The sequence below is a fragment of the Dermacentor andersoni genome, chromosome 4 (genome assembly GCF_023375885.2).
Source record: "Dermacentor andersoni chromosome 4, qqDerAnde1_hic_scaffold, whole genome shotgun sequence".
Lineage (NCBI taxonomy): Eukaryota > Metazoa > Arthropoda > Arachnida > Ixodida > Ixodidae > Dermacentor > Dermacentor andersoni.
In genome coordinates this window covers 205,396,865-205,421,513 of record NC_092817.1, presented here as the reverse complement: position 1 = coordinate 205,421,513, position 24,649 = coordinate 205,396,865, and the positions used below count along the sequence as shown (strand labels likewise).

General features: G+C 49.8%; 2 protein-coding genes across 2 annotated transcripts in view; one reads left to right on the top strand and one right to left on the bottom strand.

The window, feature by feature from the left end:
- Positions 1-24,649, bottom strand: part of LOC126538380 (pseudouridine-5'-phosphate glycosidase-like) — a 350,937-nt gene that overhangs the window by 100,888 nt on the left and 225,400 nt on the right. The gene's annotated exons all lie outside the window — the stretch shown is intronic.
- LOC126538433 (CD151 antigen-like) overlaps positions 1-24,649 on the top strand; it is a 96,431-nt gene that overhangs the window by 62,303 nt on the left and 9,479 nt on the right. Inside the window, exon 4 of the mRNA XM_055074738.2 lies at positions 16,560-16,727. Coding sequence (XP_054930713.1) covers positions 16,560-16,727 — 168 coding nt within the window. The remainder of the gene's footprint in view (positions 1-16,559; positions 16,728-24,649) is intronic.

Below are 24,649 nucleotides of genomic sequence, written 5' to 3'. Positions count from 1 at the left end.
GATCACTTGTTGATGCTTATTAATGCTTTTGTCCGCCGGCGGGAGCGTCCTTCTGTTGTTTCTGTAATATAATGTTATCTCGTGGTAGGTGGTCAAGGTCTCTCTGGCCGACCTCAGGACCGGCTCGCCCACTGCCCGGTTGACGAAACCTCGGACTAAGTTGTGGGCCGCCTCGTTCCCAGGATGCCACGCGTGGGCCGGAACCCATATGATTCTTATGGGTCTGGCGTTGAAATTTTGCGGTTTTATGATTTGTTTGGCGGGTTTGTGGACCCTCCCTTGTGCAAAGTTTCGAACGGCTGTCTTCGAGTCGCTAAAAATCGTGTTGGCTTCAGCGCTTATAATGGCCAGGTCGGTGACCACTTCCTCCGCCTCGTGTGCCTTTTTGCTCCGCACAGAGGCGGCGGAGATTGGTTTTAGATCCATGCCCACGACGCCTATCGAAAAGGCATCGTGATCACAGAACTCTGCAACGTCCGTCAGACTGCCCCCTTATCGTTTGAATATTGCCTGTGGAGGGCTTTGGCTCTCGCCTTCCTCCTTTCTGCGTGGTGCTCGGGATGCATGTTTTTCGGGATTGGATCTATTCTCATGTACTTGTGTATGTCTCTAGGCATTTGCACGGCATCCGCCCCTATGCATTCTTGCCTGATATCGAAAGTACTTTGAACGTGTCTTCCCGTGGGTCGTTTTGTTAGCCTGCCGTACTGTGCGATTCTGTGCGCCTCAACTAGCTCGGGAAGCGTGTTGTGTATGCCTAACATGAGCAGCCTTTCTGTTGATGTATACTTAGGGAGATGAAGGGCTGCCTTGTATGATTGTCTTATGAGGCATTCAACCTTGTTCTTTTCCGCTGCCTGAAGTTTGAGATAGGGGATAGAATATACTATACGGCTGAGCACGAAAGCCTGCACTAGCCTCCTCAAATCTGTTTCTTTCATTCCCTGGTGTTTGTTAGCTATTCGTCTTATGAGCCTGTTTGTCCAACGCATGCGACTAGTTTGTTTAGGGTAGTTGTTTTTTTCCCGTTGTTTTGAATGTGCATTCCCAGGATTCTCAAGGTTTGTACTTCTGGAACTTTTGTACCACCAATCCTAATATCCAATTGAGCCGGGGGATTGTTTTTCTTAGGTCTGTGTCTGATAACTAGGAGTTCAGATTTTTGTGGCGAGCACGTTAGGCCGACTCTCCTGGCATATCCTGTCACTATATTCGCTCCCGTCTGTAGCGTGCTTTCGATATCACCTTCGTTTCCCCTGACTGTCCAGAGGGTCATATCGTCTGCGTAGATTGCCGAAGATAAGTTTGGTATGGCGGAAAGGAGCTTGGCCATGGGTATGAGGGTTATATTGAACAGAAAGGGTGACAGCACTGACCCCTGCGGTGTGCCTTTGCTTCCTAATTGTAGTGTATCCGACTTGATGCTTCCGAATTTTATTTGAGCCGTTCTGTCGGTTAGAAAAGCCTTTATGTATGAGTATATTCTCTCCCCCGTGTTTAAGTCGGATACGGAATTCATTATGGCATTGTGGGTGACATTATCGAGGGCTTTGGTGAGATCCAGTGCTATTATTGCTTTAGTGTTGGTGTTATTCGGTGTGTTTATTACCTCTTCCGAAAGCCTGAGCATTATATCTTGCGTAGACAGGTCGGGCCGGAAGCCTATCATCGTGTGCGGAAAGAGATTGTGCTTGTCCATGTGGTCTTGTAATCTAGATAGCGCCACGTGCTCCAATAGCTTCCCTAAGCATGATGTTAGGGATATGGGTCTGAGGTTGCTTAGTTCGAGTTTCTTGCCTGGCTTGGGTATGAGAGTTATCTTGGCCTGTTTCCACGTCTCTGGCAGCCACTCATACTTCCAGCACTTGTTAAAGTACTCCGTGATCCCTTGAACAGAGTCCTTGTCTGGATTTCTTAGTATTTTGTTCGTCGCCCCATCCGCTCCTGGAGCGGAGAATGTTCTAAGTTTCTACATGACCGCCTTTACCTCTGCTACCGTTATGTTTTCGTCAAGTTCAGGGTTGAGGTTGCCGCCGTAGCTGGGAAGCGTAAGGAGTTTTGTTGTGCATAGGTATGTGTTTAGTAATTCCGTTATCATTTCTTCGTCATTAAGTGGGCTTGCATGAATTATGTGTGCTACATCCCTCTGGTGAGCGGCTCTGCTGTTTTCTGGGTCTAAAAGATGTCTCAGAAGATGCCATGTTTCTTCGAGCCCCAATTTTCCGCTCATTTGATCACATGTTTGTCCCCATTGCTGTTTTACTAAGTTTTGAGAATGACTTTCGATTTCTCTTTCTAGTTTGGCTATTCTAATTCTAAGTTTTCTGTTGTGTTTTTGTTTCATCCATCTTTTTTGTAAGATATTACGTGCCTGCCACATCTGTAATAATCTGCTGTCAGCGGCTTTGTTTTCGGCTGCTATCTCTATCGTCTTGGTGGTGTGCTCTGCGTATTTTAAGAGTTTGTGAATCCATTCATTTAGGTTTTCAATCTTCTGGCCATCTGCGTTACCCTGTCTCCTTTCTCTGAATTTATCCCTGTCTGCCACTCGTGTCACCCTTCTTGTTTCCTTCTTGAACGTACTGCTGGGTATAGTGGTCTCTATAATGTAATGGTCGCTCCCTAGGTTTTGGTTCGTGTTGTGCCATTGTGCGTCTACTATGTTTTTGCATAGGGTCAGGTCAGGGCTTGTGTTGGCTTGCACACTGTTCCCTATCCTAGTTGGCACCAGCGGATCTGTCAGGAGCGTGTATCCTTCGTCCTGAACATGTTGCCAGAGGCTAGTTCCTTTCTTTAAATTTCTTCTGCAACCCCATCCCATGTGTTGTGCGTTCATATCTCCGACTACTATTAGGGGATTCGTTTTACTGATTTTTCTGGCTTCGTTCATGGCTTTTATTATGGGGGAGGATTCCGTCTTGGGAGTGCTATGTGTGTTTAGAATGAAGAGAGGGGCCTAGGTTCTTTTTAGCGGTATGGCCTCTATCAGGAGGCAGTCTGCACCGTTCGATGGACTTTCGTGCTCTATTGCAGTTAGATTTCTATGGACCAAGAAGGCCGTGAGTGGTTTTTCTTCCTTGCCGTTTTTATATGTTTTATAATCTCGAACATTTACATTTTTTTGTTGGTTTCTTGTAGGGCTATGACATCGGGGATTTTTTATTTTTCAAGGTTTTGAATGTGGAGCTCTAGGTTCTACCACTTTCCGCGGAAGCTCCTACAGTTCCATTGCCATATTCTTATGTCCGTCTGGCCCTTCCCCATGATTGGCTTTAGGGAGGGAGATGGATTGCACTGTGGTGGAGGCCATGGGTCCTGGGGGCGGAAAGAGTTTGCCCATCACCTTAACCAGTTGCTTGTCATGCTTCTGCACTAGCTCGTTTGTAGCCTTTGCTGCGTTTGTAAGGACTCTTACTTGTTCTGCTAAAGTTTTATATTGTTCCCTAGTCTCGCTTCTGATAGCTGTGAAGCGTGCTTCTATGTTTGCTTCAATATTGTTTTGATTTTCTTCAATTTCATCTAATCTCGTCGCCACTGTTCTTAATAGGCTCATTACTTCCTCGTGAATCCGTTTTTCGTAATTCTCTGAGTTGTCCACCAACCTCTTTTTTGCCGGTGGCCCTCTTGCAGGTGAGGGTGCCCTCGAGGATGCGTTTGACGGGGAGAGGGATGCCCCCCGCGGTTCCTGTGTGAAGATTCCTGTGTTAAGATTCCCGGTTCCTGTGTTAAACGCTAACAAGAGGTTACGGCCGCAGGCAGATAGGGTGTCCCAAATAGTCCGATCATTCTACTTCTTTGTCGCCTTCAACCACCGCTAATCTGCTAATAGGCTCAAGGGCACAGCGATGTCTTCCTTTTTTCGATTTCGCAGGCATTCGTACCTCAGAAAAAAATCACCGACAATTACAATATTCCGTAACGCCAAATTAGAGCGCTGCAATATACCTGTTTTCATTCCGCGATATATCAGCAGGCGTGGACAATTTATATCGTGCGGCACGTTGAAAATTGAGCGACGTGCGGCGCGACTGCCTTACTAATCTGCAGATCGCGAGGGGAACCGCTTGGGGCACGCGTGGGCGCCATTCACAGCAGCCGCCGCCGACAGACCTTTCAGACGACGCGCGCAACTCTGATGCCATCTGGTATCCATGGTCACCGCACGACGCTTTACTACTTACCATGGAGTGTAGGATAGGCCCCGGATAACCGGATTATTTGAAGAGAGTGTGTCGGAGGTGGCGTGTTGCTTTTTTCGGAAAGGAGCACTTGGACTGGCGCCCTAAACTTCAAGGTCGCCATAGTAGCCGCGCTCCTGAAGCTCTTGCTGCTGCTCTCGGCTGCTCAAAAGTGAAAAAAAATTTTTCGGCCCGTGTCTTTCTCGCAGCACATTCTGTTCACGAGGCAAGCTGAGTTTGGAGTGTGGTGTGGAAGCTTGGGAGTTGTGTTTTGCGCCTGTGAATATGAGTGTCAGCTGGCAACAGAATCTCGAGTAATCACGGCGCGGGTTTTCGTGGACTTCTTTGAGAGAGAGAGAGAACCAACTTTTATTGAGCCCTTACTAAAGGTAAAGTAGTCCCTAGTAGTAGGTAAAGTGCCAGTAAAGTAGTACCAAACCACACACCATAGATACACGAGCGTCGGCAACGCGTCCCTACGGCGTCCACCAGAGGCGTCTCCTACGGTCTCCGCGATTCGCGTGGCCAACGCCGAAGGCGCCGCGGTTGTCTCCACTCTGCACGGAGCGGCGGGCGAAGAGAACACTGAAGCACCCTAGCAGCCGCAGGAGAAGAACGCCCCTCCTTCCTCGGCTGACTTCGCTGCCTCGCGCGCCACAGGGGAGGGCACGCAACAGGGCAACAGGGCCGCGTTGCTCGCTTGCGTGCAAGGCGGCCACATAAATACCCAAGAAAGTGGATGGGGAAACAGCGCCGCGGTAGCTCAATTGGTAGAGCATCGCACCCGAAATGCAAAGGTTGTGGGTTCGGTTCCCACCTGCGGCAAGTTTCTTTCTCATCCACTTTATCTTCCATTAATTTATCGTTTCATTATTTCATTTATTAAGCACAAGTAATTTCCCCTATGTTGTCCTTGGTGTCAGTGTTTGTTGGCTTCTGACGATATTGTTACGTAGGAAGACGCAGACGAAAAGCTATGTACAAATATATTTACAAGGAAAATACGCTGCGCTTGGCCAAGAGGCAACAGCCCGCGCTAGCTTCTAATCGTCGTCGTCGTCTTCACACTGCTGGCCTTTCGTGATCGCGCATATTGTGCCGTAGCACTACCCCCGGCTGCAAAAGCGCCGTCCCGGAGCGACTAAAGATCGGACTCGGAAGCAGTGTAGTAGGCCTTGAGCCTACTGACGTGTACGACATCACTAGATGCCACAGGAGAGGACGAGGTTGAGGCCACAGGAGCAATTTCGTAAGTCACAGGCGTCACCTGGCGCAGCACGCGGTAGGGCCCTGTGTATCGCGAAAGGAGCTTCTCTGAAAGTCCGACGTGACGAGAGGGCGACCACAGGAGCACGAGCGCACCAGGTGAAAACTGTACGTCACGATGGCGGGCGTTGTACTGACACTGCTGAGTGGTCTGTGAGGCCGTCAGTCGAGCACGGGCAAGCTGGCGTGCATGGTCAGCGAGGGCGATGGCGTCGCGCGCATACTCGCTTGTTGAGACCGCAGCAGGAGGAAGTGCCGTGTCTAGGGGCAAGGTAGGTTCGCGACCGTACAGTAGATAAAAGGGAGAAAATCCGGCGGTGTCGTGCCGGGAAGAATTGTACGCAAATGTTACGTAAGGAAGGGCAATGTCCCAGTCGTGGTGGTCCTTGGAAACGTACTTGGCCAGCATATCGGTAAGAGTACGGTTTAACCGCTCTGTCAGGCCATTGGTTTGAGGATGGTATGAAGTAGTCAGTTTGTGTTGAATGGAGCAGGAACGCACAATGTCAGCGATAACTTTCGAGAGGAAGTTTCGACCACGGTCAGTAAGCAGCTGTCGCGGGGCGCCATGAAGCAAGATAATGTCACGCAAGAGAAAGTCCGCGACGTCAGTGGCGCAGCTGGTAGGGAGAGCCCGAGTGATAGCGTATCGGGTGGCGTAATCAGTCGCGACGGCTACCCATTTGTTCCCAGAAGATGACGTGGGAAAGGGACCGAGCAGGTCTAATCCAACACGAAAGAACGGTTCCACAGGGACGGTGATCGGCTGGAGATGACCGGCAGGTAGCACCTGAGGTGTCTTCCGACGCTGGCAGGGATCACAGGCAGCAACATAGCGTCGAACGGAGCGAGCGAGACCAGGCCAATAGAAGCGGCGGCGGACGCGGTCGTACGTGCGGGTTACCCCAAGATGTCCTGAAGTGGGTGCGTCATGCATCTCAAAGAGCACAGTCTGTCGTAGCTGTTTTGGCACGACAAGAAGAAGGTCAGAGCCGTCAGGGAGGAAGTTCCTTCGATACAGAATGCCACCCTGGAGGACATATCGGCGAACGGATGCGTCGGTAGGTGTAGAGCGCAGACGCTCGATAAGTGCTCGCAGCGATAGGTCTCGGTACTGCTCATCGGCGATGTTACCGAAGGCAGAGACAGAGAAAATGCCGTTGGCGCTACTACTGTCGGCGTCGTCAGGCTCGTCGACCGGGTAGCGAGACAGGCAGTCAGCGTCCTTGTGTAGTCGGCCAGATTTATAGGTGACAGTATACGAATATTCTTGGAGGCGTAAGGCCCAGCGACCAAGTCTTCCTGTAGGATCTTTCAGTGAGCATAACCAGCAAAGCGCGTGATGGTCTGTGACAACGGAAAAGGATCGGCCATATAAGTATGGGCGGAATTTCGCAACCGCCCAAACTAGGGCCAGACACTCACGCTCAGTGATGGAATAGTTGCGCTCCGCGGGTGAGAGGAGCCTGCTGGCGTAAGCGATAACACGGTCGTGGCCACGCTGGCGTTGTGCCAGTACTGCTCCAATTCCGTGACCGCTGGCATCAGTACGGACTTCGGTAGGCGCAGAAGGATCGAAATGGGCCAAAACGGGAGGCGTTGTGAGAATGTCGATTAGATGAGAGAATGCAGAGGCCTCGTTATCGCCCCACTGGAAAGGAGCGTCTTTTTTCAAAAGGTCGGTTAGTGGTCGTGCTATGGCGGCGAAATTTCTCACGAAACGGCGGAAGTACGAACAAAGGCCGATGAAGCTGCGCACATCCTTGACACACTTCGGAACAGGGAAGTGCGTAACAGCATGGATCTTGCCTGGGTCCGGTTGCACTCCGTTCGCGTCAACGAGATGTCCAAGGACGGTAATCTGGCGACGGCCGAATTGGCACTTCGATGCGTTGAGTTGCAGACCGGCTCGCCGAAAAACGTCCAGGACTGCTGAGAGGCGCTCGAGGTGCGTAGCGAACGTTGGGGAGAATACGATAACGTCGTCCAAGTAGCACAGGCACGTGGACCACTTGAAACCGTGAAGAAGGAAGTCCATCATGCGTTCAAAAGTGGCAGGGGCGTTACATAGACCGAACGGCATCACTTTGAATTGATAAAGACCGTCGGGTGTGACAAAAGCAGTCTTCTCGCGGTCGAGATCGTCCACGGCGATCTGCCAGTAGCCGGAGCGAAGGTCAATAGAAGAGAAATAGCGAGCACCGTGGAGGCAGTCAAGGGCGTCATCAATCCGAGGTAGGGGATACACGTCCTTTTTGGTAACCCTGTTAAGGTGCCGATAATCCACGCAAAAGCGCCATGAGCCATCCTTCTTTTTGACCAGTACTACAGGTGACGCCCATGGACTATATGATGGTTCAATAATGTTCTTGGCAAGCATTTTGCGAACTTCTGCGTGAATAACTTGACGCTCAGCTGGTGACACTCGATACGGGCGGCGATGAATAGGAGGGGCATCGCCGGTATTAATGCGATGTTTGACAGCTGTAGTTTGGGCTAAAGGACGATCGTTAAAGTCAAAAATATCGTGGTAGGAAAACAGAACGCGGTAGAGTTCACGAGCGTGCTCGGAGGGCAAGTCGGGGGCAATCATTTTCCGTAAGTCAGCGATGGTACAATTTGCCGACTGCGATGGTAGAGGAGTATCGGATGAAGTGTCGTCTACTGCAATGGATGCTACTGAGTGATCCTCGAATGAACAAAGCTGGGCCAAAGACATCCCACGTGGCAGCACTTGTGTCGTCAAGCCAAAGTTGACCACTGGCAGGCAGACGCAATTCGCCGTAATAGATAAAACTGTATGGGGTACTGTGATCCCATGTGTAAGGAGGACGTCTTGCATAGGAGCCGCGATGTAGTGACCGTCGGGGACTGGTGGGGATGACACTAGGTCAACGTAGGTCAGTGCCGAAGGTGGCAAGCGAACGAAGTCGGCGGAACTGAGGCGACTGGGGTGTGGTTCAGCAGGATCCAGAACAGGCAGGTCAAGGCGGAGAGTACTGGCGGAACAATCGATGAGAGCAGAATGTGCGGAAAGGAAGTCTAAGCCGAGGATGATGTCGTGGGGACAGTGGGCGATGACTGTGAATAGCACGATTGTTGAGCGATCGGCGAAGGAGACGCGGGCGGTACACATACCAATTACGGGGGCTGTTCCGCCATCGGCGACACGGACAACAGGCGTCGTGGCGGGCGTGATAATTTTCTTGAGCCGGTTACGAAGGTCAGCGCTCATTACGGACAAATGCGCCCCAGTGTCTATGAGAGCAGACACAGAAACACCGTCGACTTGCACGTCAAGAAGGTTCAGATGAGTGGGCAAAGTCAGTAGAGGATTTGGCGGCGTAGGGAGCAATGCAGCGTCACCTCGAGGCGCTGCATCGTCTAGTTTTCCGGCTGGGAGCGGCGTCCGAAGGGAGTCGGCGAATAGGCGCGACGGGGCTGGGGAGAGCGAGATTGTCGTCGTTGGGGCGAAGGCGAACGAGAATAGGGGCGGTTCGTTGCAGGAGAATCAGTGGCGGCATTATCGGAGCGTGCGGCATAGGGACGAGAAGGGCCACCTGAGGGGCGAGAGTAGGCAGTATAAGTAGGCCGGCTCGGGGAACTCCAGCGACTACGACAGTGCCGAGAAATGTGCCCGATTCGATGGCAGTGGAAACAAATAGGCTTGTCGTCAGCAGTGCGCCATTCAGATGGGTTGCGGAAACGTGGTGGGTAAGAAGATGCGGGACGGGGCGAAATCGAAGAAGCCGGGCGGGTATTAGGGCGATGGGCCGAGCAGATGGTGTGAAGACCCATGTTTTCAAACTCCTGGCGGACAACTGCCTGGATCAGTGAGACCGTGACTGCAGATGTGTTGGTGGGACTGGAGTCGAAGGCAGCCGGATAGGCGGCCTCGATCTCACGCCGGACGATCCTGGTAACATCGGCAGTGTTGTTGGGACGAGGAGCGTCGGCACAGGAAGATGTCGCTGGGGTGTTGGGCAGACGGGCAAACTGCTGGTCAATACGTCGGCTTTTGGCGAGTTCCAGGCGGCGGCACTCTCTTATAACAGCATCCACCGTCGCTACGTTGTTGCAAACGAGCAAGTTGAAGGCGTCATCGGCAATGCCTTTGAGGATGTGGGAAACCTTGTCTGACTCAGTCATGTGGGTGTCAACTTTGCGGCACAGAGCCAAGACGTCCTGAATGTACGTGACATAGGGCTCTGTTGACGTCTGCACACGGCCGGAAAGCGCCTTCTGCGCGGCAAGTTGTTGACCGTAGGGGTTGCCGAACAAGTCTCGAAGCTGTGTCTTAAGTGAATCCCAACTGGTGAGCTCATCTTCGTGCGTGCGATACCAAACTCGAGGTGTGCCACCGAGGTAAAAGACTACGTTGGCGAGCATAATAGTAGGGTCCCACCGGTTATTGCGGCTGACGTGTTCATACAGGCTGATCCAGTCATCGACGTCTTCCCCATCTTGGCCCGAGAATACGCCAGGATCACGGGGAGCGGGGAGAGTGATGTAGGTCGTCGAAGTGGCAGCAGGTGTCGGAGCCGGCGGAGTCGGGTTGTCGTCGCCGGGAGCCATGAAGGAAGGCTCGACGTACCGTCCACTGCGAAGCTCCGTGACGAGGTACAGGGAACGTCCACCTCCACCAGATATGTTACGTAGGAAGACGCAGACGAAAAGCTATGTACAAATATATTTACAAGGAAAATACGCTGCGCTTGGCCAAGAGGCAACAGCCCGCGCTAGCTTCTAATCGTCGTCGTCGTCTTCACACTGCTGGCCTTTCGTGATCGCGCATATTGTGCCGTAGCAATATGACTAATAAAAATCGGGCCCCTCTGTTAACCCCCTTTCTTCTCGCTTATACATATATATTCGAAAGGTGTTTATTTGGCAGAGCTCGGAGCAGCGCAACGTCGACGGGCAGGGCAGTCACAGCTTCCAAGCACGAGAGCCGTTGCTGAGCAGGAGCGCTCGACCTACTAGCGTTTAGAGCCAGTAGCGCAAAACCCACTAGCGTCTCTCTTCGCTACAATCAACCCCCGGGAGCGAGAAGGGAGCCCTCCGGCGACCTAAGAGCTCGTCACGACGACCGGGTCGTAGTAACGCTTTAAACGGTCGACATGGACAATGTCTCGTCCACGCGGCGCATGTCTGAAGATGGCTAAACTGGTTCTATGACATAGTTCACAGAAGATGCGCGTTCAAGAACAAGATAAGGGCCTTCATACTTAGGGCCCAGTTTTAATGAGAGGCCAGGGGCAGTTAAAGGGACTGAGAGCCACACGAGCGCTCTCGGATCGAAGGTGATCGTGGTAGTGGCGTCACCGCGAGTGCTCCTCGGGCGCTCTTGATCATCGGAAGTAAAGGCCCGTGCGAGGTCGAGGTACTGTTCTGCATGTCTGACCGTGGCAGAAATATGCACGCACTCGGATGCATCCGGCCGGTACGGAAGAATGGTGTCGATGGTGTGCGAAGGGTGTCGACCACACAGCAAGAAATAGGGTGAAAATCCAGTGGTGCTCTGCGTAGCGGTATTATACACGTAGGTGACGAATGGCAGAATGACGTCCCAGTTCGTGTGGTCGGAGGCAACGTACATTGAAAGCATGTCGCCGAGCCTACGGTTGAAGCGTTCTGTGAGGCCATTCGTTTGAGGGTGGTACGCCGTAGTCGTACGATGAACAACGTGGCACTCTTTGAGAATCACTTCAACTACTTTCGACAGGAAGACGCGTCCGCGATCGCTGAGCAGTTGTTGAGGTGGACCATGCCGCAGGATGAATCGGCAAAGCAGGAATGATGCAACGTCGCGCGCTGTAGCTGCTGGGAGAGCGGCGGTTTCAGCGTATCGTGTAAGGTGATCTACTGCCACAATGGCCCAGCGGTCACCAGCCGATGTCAGGGAAAGTGGCCCATACAAATCGATGCCAACGCGCCCGAACGGCCGGGTAGGGCAGGGTAGAGGCTGCAGACCAGCTGGCGAGAGGTGGGGTGAAGATTTTCGGCACTGGCAGTCGGGGCATGAGCGGACGAACTTTTGAATTCAGTTTTATATTCTTCGCCAGTAGTAGCGTTGTCGGAGGCGCTGGTAGGTTTTGAAAAGTCCCGAGTGAGCACACTGTGGATCAGAGTGAAACGATGCGCAGATTTCAGAACGCAGGCTTCGAGGTACAACTAATAACCACTGGCGGCCGTCAGAGGTGTAATTGCGTAGGTGAAACAGGTCGCGAATGGCGAAATGTCGAGCTTGACGGCGCAATGCACGAGTGGTTGGCTGCGATGACGGATCAGCAAGGCAGTCTATGATGGAGCCAATCCAGGGGTCCTTGCGCTGCTCAGAAGCGATGGTCCCAATGTCGACGGGAGAAACGTCAAGCTGGGATATTGCGCAGCAGGCATTGTCCTCTGGCAAGGGAGAACGTGAGAGGGTGTCAGCATCAGCATGCTGGCGTCCGTTGCGGTAGAGTACGCGGATATAGTAATCCTGTAAGCGAAGCGCCCAGCGGCCGAGACGGCCTGAGGGATCCTTCAATGACGACAGCCAGCATAGTGCATCGTGGTCTGTGACGACATCAAATTGGAGACCACACAAATAGGGCCGGAACTTGGTAAGCGCCCAGATGATTGCCAGGCATTCTTTTTCCGTGACGGTGTAATTGGTCTCGGCTTTAGTAAGCATACGGCTTGCATATGCCACAACATATTCAGGAAACCCTTCTTTGCACTGCACCAGGACAGCGCCGAGGCCAACACCGCTGGCATCTGTGTGTACCTCAATAGGTGCCGTTGGGTCGTAGTGGCGCAAAATGGGAGGAGACGTCAGCGACGGAGCTTAGCACTCGGACGACCACGAATGGAGAGGTCCGTTGCTGCCAAGGAGCTTCGTCAGGGGCTATATCATGGCGGCGAAATTGCGAATGAAGCGCCTGAAGTAGGAACACAAACCTTCAAAACCATGCAGTTCTTTGACGGACGTCGGTTTAGGAAATTCAGCTACGGCACGAAGTTTGTCTGGATCAGGGAGGATTCCTTCGAGACGACGTAACCTAGTATTGTGAGCTGCCACGCTGCAAATCGGCACTTCTTTAGGTTCAGTTGGAGGCCAGCGTTTGCTAAGCACGTCAAAACACGCCGTAGGCGTTGGAGGTGTGTGGTGAAGTCAGAGGCAAAAACAACAACGTCGTCGAGATAACATCTGCACGTGTGCCAATTCAAACCAAGGAGAACTGTGTCCATCATGCGTTCAAAGGTTGCTGGCGCATTACAAAGTCCAAACGGCATTACGTTAAATTCGTATACGCCGTCGGGTGTGACAAAGGCTGTCTTCGGCCTATCGACGTCAGCCATGGGTACTTGCCAATAGCCGGAGCGTAAATCTAGAGATGAAAAGAATTCTGCTCCTTGTAGGCTATCGATGGCGTCATCGATTCGCGGCAGCGGGTATACATCTTTGCGAGTGATCTTGTTCAGGCGCCGATAGTCTACACAGAACTGTACCGAGCCGTCTTCTTTCGTAACAAGGACCACAGGGGATGCCCATGGACTGTTCGAAGGTCGGATCACTTCGCGGCGAAGCATATCGTTCACTTGCTCATTAATCACACGACGTTCTGCGGCAGAGACGCGATATGGTCGTTGCCGCAATGGCGGTTGGGAGCCAGTGTTAATATGGTGCGTGAGAACAGACGCCTGGCCCAGGGAAGGTTGCCCGACATCAAAAGAACGAAATTCTTCTAAGATGCGCAGAAGCTGCGAACGCTGAGGTGGGGTAAGGCCATCGGCAATAGATGAATCGAACACACCTGTCGGCAAAGGGTTGGAGGTAGAGAGAGAACCGAGCGTGTTGTAACTGGAGCAGGACGTGTCTTCGGGAACATCCGTAATTTGTACGGCGTCGATAACTTCCACGTGGCCAGGACATTCGCCTTGAAGCAGCATCACAGGGTATGAGAAGGGGTTACAATCAAAAATAGCTGTGGAGCCCTGTTTGACGTTCACAGTTGCAAAAGGCGGCAGCAGGCCTTTTCGAGTATAAAAGCGGCCCGACGGAGAAAGTAGTGCGATGGCGTCAGAGAGGCTGATACAATCACTGACGAGTTGGGAGGAACGTTGGTGTCGTGCCTGACGAGTAGTTTGTTCGCAACATAAGCATTATCGGCAAGCGTCATATCTTAGATCGGCGACAGTTCTAGTTCGGCCCGTGCGGAATAAATGACGGCATCGTGGCGGGCGAGAAATTCCCACCCCAGGATAACTTCACGAGAGCATGAGAAAATCACAATAAATTCGACGGCGTATACAACGTCCTCGATGAGAACACGAGCGGCGCACGCCGCAATCGGGTGAATACGCTCTGCGCCTGCTGTGCGGAGGGCGAATCCAGCAATGGGGGTCGTAACCTTTCGAAGGAAGCGACAAAGCTTTGCGTCCATAACTGATACAGAGACTCCGGTATCCACGAGGGCATATGTGCGCACACCGTCAACTAACACGTCTATCACATTGGCCGGGCTACGTTGAGGACTTCCGCGTTTCGACGGCGTCGCAGCCCTTGCCTCATGGATTGCGACGATTAGTTTTCCTCATCCCGAGCTTCGGGACGAGGCCGCATCGGTGATGGAGAGCGTCGGCGTGGAGAAGTTGAGCGGCGGATGTTGGCGGACCGGCGGAATGGTGGGGACGCAGCCCAAGGTTCGTCGTCGTAATAAGGGCGCGGAGAACCCGCCATAGAACTTGGCACATATGGTGTAGCGCTAGGTGACTGCACGCGACTACAGTGGCGTGTGACGTGGCCTGCATAGCCGCACGCAAAACATATCGGTCGATTGTCCGCTGTACGCCACCGAGTCGCTGCGGCAGGTCCAATCCATGTGGAAGGACGCGTTGGACGTGGCGGCTGGTGAAGTGATTGCATAGCAGGCTGTTGTCGGGGCATAGCGTGGACTTCGGCGCACGTGAGAGGTCCCCGTTGAGGGAGTTGTTGAGGCTGGGTGACGACTTCCGCGTAGCTGAGTGGCACAGCCGTCGGGATCTGTTGGGGCCTGGCCATGACTTCGGCGTAGCTGTGAGGCGCAGCCGCAGGAACACGCTGGTGGTGCTCAGGCAAAACCTCGTGCAGTTCTTGCGCTATGACGCGGCGAAGCGGAGGCGCAATACTTGGCGTAGGCGCGTGTACCGACTGCGGCTGTGCAAAATCCATCAACGAGAGTTGCCGGGCAACTTCCCCGCGGACGAACGCCTGCATTTCTGCAAGCAACGCTGCCTGGTTGGACATGGCAGCCAAACCAGTGAGGTCTTCGTCACGCGGTAGAGATCGACGGGTCAGTGACCGCTGCCTGCGGAGTTCTTCATAGCTCTGGCACAGTGTGACAATTTCAGCCACAAAGCGTGGACAGCAACATGTTAAAGGCGTCGTCTTCTATACCCTACAGGATGTTTCGGATTCGATCAGACTCCGCCATGGTCGAATCGACTTTCCTGCATAGGTCCAGGACATCTTCGATACAACTGGTGAATGTTTCGCCTGGCTGTTGAGCTCGTTCTCGCAAACGTTGCTCGGTACTCAGCTTGCGAACAGCAGGGCGACCAAATACATCGGCGAGGGAAGTCTTAAATTCCGACCATGTCTGGAACTCTGCTTGATGGTTGTTATACCACAGGCTGGCCACTCCAGCGAGGTAGAACAGAACATGGCTCAGTTTGGCCGCTTCGTGCCACTTGTTATGGTCCCTATCCTGTCGTACGCCGTGAGCCATTCGTCCACGTCAGTGTCGTCCGCTCCAGTGTAGATAGGAGGGTCGCGATGACGAGGCACCCCGGGACACGCAGTGGGTGCAGGAGGAGGCGTTTGCTGGGAGGCGTCTTGGGGAATGGTAGGTGGTAGGGTACGGGACCGGGGTTCCAGGATGATCGTCTGAGGGTACCCCGCACACTCCACCAATTCTAAAGGTGTTTATTTGGCAGAGCTCGGAGCAGCGCAATGTCGACGGGCAGGGCAGTCACAGCTTCCAAGCACGACAGCTGTTGCTGAGCAGGAGCGCTCGACCCACTAGCGTTTAGAGCCAGAAGCGCTGAACCCACAAGCGTCTCTCTTCACTAGAATATGTATATATAAATATATATATATATATATATATATATATATATATATATATATATATATATATATATATATATACAGAGAGAGAGAGAGAGAGACTAGCGTAGAATATCAAAATACTTTAGTCAATAGTTTGTGCTGCCATATGCCCGCAAAGTAAACGTAAGTGCCTTACAAAATATATTTTTGCTTAGCACCGCCCCCCCCCCCCCCGCCCTTACTTGGACGCAAAAGTCCCCAAAACTCTCCTCAGCCACACTCATTTGTATTAAGGCTAGAAGGCCTGTCCGAATCTCAGTGAGTCGACTCATGAGTGCTTCTGCCGACCTATGGAGCGGGGTCCTGTCTACATCTTTGGTCTTTTCCTCGGGCGCAGATAATTTCACATATCTGGGTACTTAATTCTAAGCCAGCTCGGTCGACATGAATTGGAGCTTGGTCGGTTTTGACCAATATGTGTAGTTCCGCCAGTCACCTGGTGAGTGCGTATGTCTGTAATTACGGGTATTGAGACATTATTTGCTCTGTAATTCACAATGAAAAAAAAGGGTAACGCGTGCAGACAGGTACACAAGAGAAGTGGACAACACGAACGCCGACTATTAACTGAAGGAAGCACTGAGGCGAAAAAAGAAAGAAGGCATAAAACTCATTGGCGCATGCTCTAAAATGGTAGCACCACGTGTCAATCGGGTACAGTGCCGGTCTACGTGAGAGATAACTGTTAAGGCATTTGATTTTTTCCTTATGTAAGGTAATCGAAGACTGACCCACGCACGCACTTCCATCAATATTGATATGCCATCGTTCGAGCATAAGACGCGTATCTTCATTCTTATGCCTGTACAATATCGCGCATTCATCTAACTCTGGCGTGCAGTTACAATTTTGGCAATGTAAGAAAAGATTAGAAGGCGATCCACCTGGCGACACCAGATTGCTTCGATCGAAATGTGTGGCACTGACTGTGTTGTGTGCCGTGATGCGTGCTGATTGTGACTGTTGCGTGCTTGCAGGCCCTGGGTTGCCTTGGCGCCCTGCGTATGAACCAGCGGCTGCTGCACGCGTACTGGGCCCTGCTATTCGCCCTGCTGCTCGGAGACGCGCTGGCCGGTCTCGCCTGGCTGTTCCGTTACCGCGCACTTGTCGCAGGACTCAGGGCTGGTCTCATGGACGAGTTCCAGGTACTCTACACTTGCCGAGCTCGCAGCTAGCCCATTATTGCAGAATCGGCAAGCATAGGCACCGGTAATGGGAAATAAAAGGCTGGCGGACAGCATGTATAAGCTCCCATTGCAGACAAGCCTGCTTACACAGTGTCCCAGTAAATTTGAGACACGTGTAAAAGTTTGCCCGTGCACTTTGGAGGATGCGATTGACAACAGGCTGTGGGACATTTATTGGAGTTAAGGAAGACTTGAGACCAGTCTAGTTGGTGTGTTCCATCAACAGCGGATTTCAAACAGAAAGAAAAAGAAAATTAAAAAAAAGAAGGCGGGGAGTGCGTTCCCAGAAGAGCGCTAACTATCGGCAGAATGCGATGTTGGGCTAGTTGGTTCATGCTTAGAACGTGGGTTCTGTCGCAGCGACACTAACTGTAAAGGGGAACTGAGAGAAAGAAAGCCAACTCACGACTGAATTTATTATACTGAAACTCTCATAGTTACACAAAGAGGATCGACATGCGCACAACTATCCAGTGCACTAGACGCGATAAAAATAAAAATAAAAATATGAAATAGAGCGTTGTCTCCGTGCGAACTGACAAGACATGCCATGAAGACCAAAAATTACAAACCACCATTGTGAATTTAAAAATTTGTACTCATTATTCTGCAATGAGACCGACAGAACACCGACACAAGCATCACCCTTTTTCTTTATCAAAACGCTTCCAATAATTCACGTGTCAGCGATCCCTGACTCTTACCTATATATGCGTGTCCTTAAACTGCGGCAGGCAGGCACACGAAGCACAGACAAAGCGCAAGTGCGAACCTGTACCATTTTTCACCGATAAAGGGTGCTCTCTTAATCGGTTGTTAGTGCAACGTCCAGTTTGGCCGATATATACTCTGCCGCAATCCAGAGGTACCTCGTAGACTGTACCGACGGCACAGCTAAGAAACGGCTTGTCGTGCTTCGTTGTGCACGCAGGCTTGGCCCTTCGAGAGGCAATGCGGGCGCAGAGCCTCTACAGCTTATTAGACGCAGAGAAGACTACATGCACGTCGTGCCGATTCGCAACCTTTTTCAGGTTGTGTGAAATCTTGCGCAGACACGGCACAACCTGCAGTCTTTTCTTGTTTCTCTGCTGCTGACCGGGCCCTCTGCTAACGCCCTTCAACCTCTAGAGCAGCATCTCGGACACACTGATAAGCACTGAAGTAGGGAAGCAGGCTGGAAACAGCCACGATTCTCGCACGTGAAAGCTCTCTTCCATCGTGTGCTCGCATGACTTCATGAGCGCCGACCGAAGACGCAACGTCACTATAGCCCTTTTGACAAGTTTTGAGTTCGCAGAATCGAACGGGAGCAGATATTTTTTCCCTCGGGGGCGATATGGCCAGCAAACATAACGCTAGCGCAGGGTCATACTAATATCTAAAAACTAGAGCTGCATGTTCGAAGGTAGTTCATGGGTAAAGGTTAAACCTCTCCCATGGTGCCTGAACAGCGCTCTAAAAACGAAGAGAGTTCCGGGAGCTCCCTTCAGGGAACATCTGCTTGTTCCAAATTTCACTCCCTTTTCGAGACTAGACGGACCCCCTTTGAGAGAGAGTGCAATAACTCCCCCGACAGAGTTTTATTGCTCAAAAGATTTTGCGCCAAAAAACAACACACACAAGAAAGACGACGCCCGTAGTGTGCTCGTGTGAAGAAGCGTGTGAAGAATCGTGTGAAGAAGCGCCCGTGGTGTCGTCGTCTTTCTTGTGTGTGTTGTTTTTTGGCGCAAAATCTTTTCAGTATGCAATGTCACCAACTAGACCAGCAGTTAACTCTTCTAAAGTATAATTTATAAGTCCACCGCAAGGGAGTGCTAGTACTCTACCGCACAATGCTAATACTCTCTCCAAAAGGGTCATAGTACTCCCCTAGACCGAGTGCGTCTACTCCATAAAACAGAGTGCTTGCACTCCTAACAGACAGATTGTACTCCTAAAGAAAAGAGTGCTAGTACTCTTACCAGTAGTGTGATAGCACTCGCGATGTAGAGCCATGGTAACGTTATAAAAGATTCGAAATACTTACATGTGCGTATTATCTGATTCCTCCATAAGCAGCTCCTGCACTTATTCTTCATGAATTGGACGCAATACGTACTCACCGAGTTACTAAATAAAAAAGTTTTTTTCGCTTAAAAGTTCAAAATCTTCGTTGATAAGTCACAAGACAAACTGAATAATAATTTGAAAGACATACCGACCCACACATAAAATCAGATTACAATGATGCCCATGAACTCTACCACACATCTTGTAATAAAACATAAGTATAGCCTGTAAAGTTTCATCAGTATCACAGCGTAGAAATATTTCAACTGGCTCCATCTTTACAAAAGTAAAGCATACAATGGAAAGTTACAACTAGAACAAACGTGCGCAAACTCACAAAGTGTTAACACTACGATCGAAGAGAAATATGCGCCAAATTACTGACCAGCAAGCACATTTCTAGAACAAAACGCGTGCATTTATAACGCAGAGGTTACCAGATGAGCTGCTATGTATAGGGCTGGTAACGTAGGTAAATTGTGCAAGAAACTTTTTTGTGCCACATTCTAAGACAACAACTCATTTGATAACGTCCTGTACAACGTATGGATGTTCCAGACTGAGAGTACAGCGCATTTAGAAATCTGTCATATATTTTCATGTAGGCCGCTGGTCTAGCTTTGGTTAAAAATATTTCACATAAAGTTGTTCATGTCTGGGCTGCAGCCTATTGTTTCTAAGCGAGTCTTGTCGTGGTGCTGCAGCAACATCCCGCCCAGTCTCAAAGCGGCAGATAGGCGTATCATATTTCCTATTCGGTTGGCGTCCTCACGAAAGTAGTTTCCTGGTGCTGTTGGGAATTATCCATTACACTTTCTCAGAAATAAATAAAATTATATTTACAATATTATCTAGTGTGTACTAAATGAGTGTAAAGCTGCAATGTGCACTGGCATTAAAATTTTGTGCATCACATTTCTTGACATATATGGCAGATTTTCATTTCCATTACGGTAAGAATGCTATATTTCTGAGGAGCAGCTTGCATAATTACAGTATAACGAAGCCGACGTGCCTCGGGTTTCCGATAGCAGCTTGTAGACGACGACGACGACGACCCGTGCTGTGATTAGCAACAGAGCTCGGCCTGTTAGCTGCTGCTAGGCCGTTGTTCATCTGCTGCTGATCAATTTTAATTAAACATCATTACAACATAATTAATTGTTGTGACTAGTTAAAAATGCAATTTAACTAAAGTATAACATGGCGTCCAATGTGAATCAAAAATCAGATGTGATGAATGTGATGCACCAAAGGCGACATAAGCAAAGTACAGGCAGGGCTGTACAAAGGCAAAGAAGAAAATCTGAAATTGGGAAAGGCACCATCCCCTTCTACATATTCCTTCCATGCACGTGGATTTCGCATGCGGCTATGCATGTACTTTCACAATGAACCAACTACCTGAAACCAAAGCATTTTTCCTACTGAAGTGGTTATTGTATGCTAAAGTAAGAAAAATTATCGCGGCGGGGAATGATCACACTTCTTCGCATTAGGCGTACGATGCTCTACCAATTCAGCTACCCCACCTGCGGCAAGTTGTTTTTTCATCCACTTTCAATCCCATTGATTTATAATGTCTTTATTTCAATTAGTAAGTACAGGTAATTTACTCTGTGTTGTCCTTGGTGTCTTTGTTTGTTGGCTTCTCATGATATGATTAATAAAAAACGGGCCCGTCAGTTAACCAATCTTTCTTCTCGTTCATTACAAAAACCACTTGCCACACATCCCAACCACGTGCCCAGTGTGCCGCCCACACCATCTCTGTTTGTGCCACTGCTCAAGCCAAAATTTGAGGATCATATCTGCAAACATGATGCTCAGTAGGGATGAAAATATGGCCCTCCAGTTCAATGTATATTAATGAATGTGCCTATAAGAATGGGAAACAAGGCTTGTAATGGCAAGCTTACCCACATTTCAAGAACAACAAGAAACAGTTCACTGCAACCAACATCTAAGCTTACTAAAACGCATGAACTCATTTTCATTTATGAGGTACACAATGGAGAGACTAGACTTTTGCTGCAGTTTGAAATCTAGGATTTTACATTCTTGAAGTTATGTAAATGTTGCAGTTACACCGCACTTATTAGTTTATTAGACCAACTCTTTGTTTTGTGTAAGACAGACGACTGAAAACACAAAATTAAGGCAACGTTTTATTTAATACTTTATTTCTCCACTAAAAATATTAAATCAATAAACACATTTTGATCTGGCATGCAGTAGCAAAATGCACAGATTACGCTTGTAACCCCGAAATGAAAGGTGATTTAACTGTTCATATGACATAACCCTGAAGCGCCAGCTCATACTAACAAATGCACACGCATGTCCAAAACAGTAGGCGTATGCAAAACGCCCTTGCAACTGTAATTCCATAGAGTAGCCGCTATATTCGATTCGGTTGCATAACCCGCCGCTTGACAATTCACCGAGTTCGTATACATAAGCACCCTTTCACATTCGCACCGTGCTCGAAAACCGCAACACGAGACATAAAATCGGGCATATAATCAGACCATTTGAATAGACGAGTAAAAACAGCTCAGTCTTATTCAGCATAAAATGTGAATTCCTCATGCGCTTTCAGGAAGTTCAAGGTAACGTGCCCAAATGACCTCTTGCAGTATGCAACTAAATGCCTGCGGCAAAGTTTTAACTAGCACTGGCGCTTCACGTAACTTCAGTAGTCGCAGATTGCCCGTGGTCGAAAGACACCATCAAGCGCGCAGCTTATTATAACGAAAGGATGCCGCCAGCAAACCGACGCCTTCTGTTATGTGACTCCTAATTTCAACAGCGTTCTGTGCACAGTAGACCTCAAAAATGAATAATTTCAAACATATGCATCCCACGCCTCAGGTCTTATTGAACATACCATGGTTCTGGCAGCGTTTGCGATTTTTAAAGCTCTTACTGGTAGCGGCAAATGATAAAATCACATGCAGTTATCGTGACGACTGGCTATTTCGATCGACATCGACAGACAGAGCGAACTTACCTGGTCCGTTCTCAGTCGCGTCAGCTAAACGTCGCGACGACTTCCTGGCGATAGCATGTCATATACGCAGAATTTGCACGTAAGTTGGAATTCACTTACAGAGGAGGATTTGTTATATCCGACGAATGACGAATGACTGTTCTATTTTCACGGCGACGCGAGATGGCTGGCACACGGTCTCCCCACAGAAAACCTATATAGTCTCCCTTGGATGGCCTTCGTTCCTGCTCGCTGGACGGATCACCTTTATACGGAGCTGTGCTGTTTCGCGATGTTGTACGCGCGCGCGGTGGTGCAACTCCGGGTCAGAAAGTAGAGCGCTGGATCAGCTTCTTTTTGTTGGGACCAGCCTCCTACAGTTGAAGCAAGTGCTTACGCTACGTTTCGTTTTCTATTGCCACAAGATTAGAACGGGCATTCTACTCTCCCTCAGAAGTACAGAGGGAAAGGAACATTTCACTCTCTCCTTGCTGACGAAGTGAACAATGCATTTCATTCCATTCGACATTTTGCGATAGTAAAACAATGCTTTGAAGAATAAATCGGCCCCTTTACTCCTGTGATACTCTCTCTAGATTTTAGAGTGAAGGATAAAACCGAATGTATACTATAAGACATTGTCACAGAGTTAGAACGTTTCTAAACCGCAAGGAAATTGGCAACATATCTCAAGATATTCAAGGCAGTGTCCGCGTCAATGAGTCTATAAGATACGGTCAATAGATGAAAGAAAAATCTTCTACAAAACAGGCGCGACATATGAGCCGATGAAAATCCCCCTGTATTTGCAAGAACACTTCGTCGTTAAATGAAATGAAAGTTCTGCCAAGGTAAAACTCTAAAAGTGATATAAAATTTTCAATGGACAGGCCGGAAAAGTTAATACAATCTACACCGCCATCATCTTCAATGAATTTTTTGCGTAAGACAAAAGTTCATTATGCGGTATGGCATAAAACAGGTCGTCTACGTCAAATGATAATGCAAAGGCAATGTCCCGTCTGCTACTAAGGAAATGAGTGACTTGAGTGGAGTTCTTAGTGAAAAATCTATCAACAAAAAAAGCTTTTTGAGATTATTTAACAAAGACTGACTGGCAGAAAACTTCCAGGTACTGTGCTGCGTTACAATAAATCTAAGTAGCATATCCGGCTTGTGCGTTTTAACCGTGAAGAACACTTCTAAGCTAGTGCACTTACCTTCGCTAACAGACTTGCCGAGACGCTGGAAGTTCAGTTCTTGCACAAGGCTACAGCACATCTATTTACCTTGGGCGCAGAAGCTGGCTTCGAAACAAAATCGTTACCGATGGCGTGAGATGACTTATCCAGGAAGAGTGAAGTAGGCATGACAACACAGCCGCCTTCCTTGTCAGTCTGAAGCAATGACAGCTGCCGTTCTTTGAGGAAGGTGACGACATGGCCTGTAGACAACTTGGGAAGCACAGTACTCCGGGCGTCATTTAATACTTCGAGCGTTTCTTTGTATAAATGCGGGTGTTTCTATGTATTAAATAAAGTTGAAAGGTGGCGCTTTTTCTGTCTCTTCTTCTTTCCGCTTAGTTTTTCTGCGTCAGAACCCACATTCCGCTATCTATCGACTAAAAATTATTTGAAAGCAGCACGACTGTATATAGCAGGACAACGATACTCAAAAAAAAAAAAGGGGGGGGGGGGACTACGGCATCATTGCCACCACCGCACTGCAGCACGGCGCTCGCTGGGACTCAGGAGCGCTAGTTCATATCGAAGGTGGATCGACGCCACGCTGCGGACCAATCTGGCACCGCCTGAACTTTGACATTTCCGCAGTCGCCCTCGTTCACTCTCACTTTAATTTGTGCATGATACTGATCTATTTGCGGTTTGCATCCGCACGTGCGACAGTGGGCCGCCATGTAACGGCTACGTTCTCGGTTAACATTGCTTGCATGGTCGCGCAGGCTAATGTCCACGCGCCGACGTGTCTGTCCAACATACAACGTGCCACATGATGATGGAACATGATAGACAACACGCACATGGGAGCGACTGATGGCGACGCCTATCTTCGCGTTGTTGTGTCGTTTAGTTTATCGAACATAATAAAGAGGAGATTCTTGACAATTTATTCGGAGATGGAAATGCTACGATCACCTGCTTTTTCGCCAAGTTTAATTACATAGCTGTTAAGGGCCTACTTAGTGAAGATCAATTGGTCGTGTTCGCGAATCGTAATTTTCTGTCGGCACTTCAAATGAGAAAGTTGTTAAAATAAGCCTGCTTCAGTAATATTTCACTCTGAAAACTCGCCGCGGGGCCAAAAAAGACGTGGTGGCGGGGGTTGTGAGGAAGCAGTGGTCTCTCACTAGCACAATTTAGCGCGAAGGCACAAAGACGAGACAAAGGCCACGTCACAGGCGCTGCTATCAACTTGTTAGTAAATTTGCTAGTAGGGCCTGGTAAGTGCGCTGTGTCTCTTTATATTTGTGCCTTCGCGCTAAATTGTGTGGGTAAGCAAATACCAATTAGCCCAAAAACAAGTCATTCTACAGAATGGCCCCTCGTCTCTGATATGGCAGACATATCGCATGCGGGCGCTGGTCAACACCACTGGAGACAGCCTTTGCTGACGGAGGTAGCGAGCTTTCTCGCGTCATAGACATTTCATTTGCATCGGTGTCGGCTAGTACGCAAGCTTTTGCTGCTAAGCACGAGGTCACGGGACCAAATCCCGGCCGCAGCGGCTGCATTTCGATGGCAGCGCGATGCAAAAAGCCCGTGTCCCGTGCTTTGGGAGCACGTTAGAGATACCCTGGGGGTCAAAATTAAACCCGAGT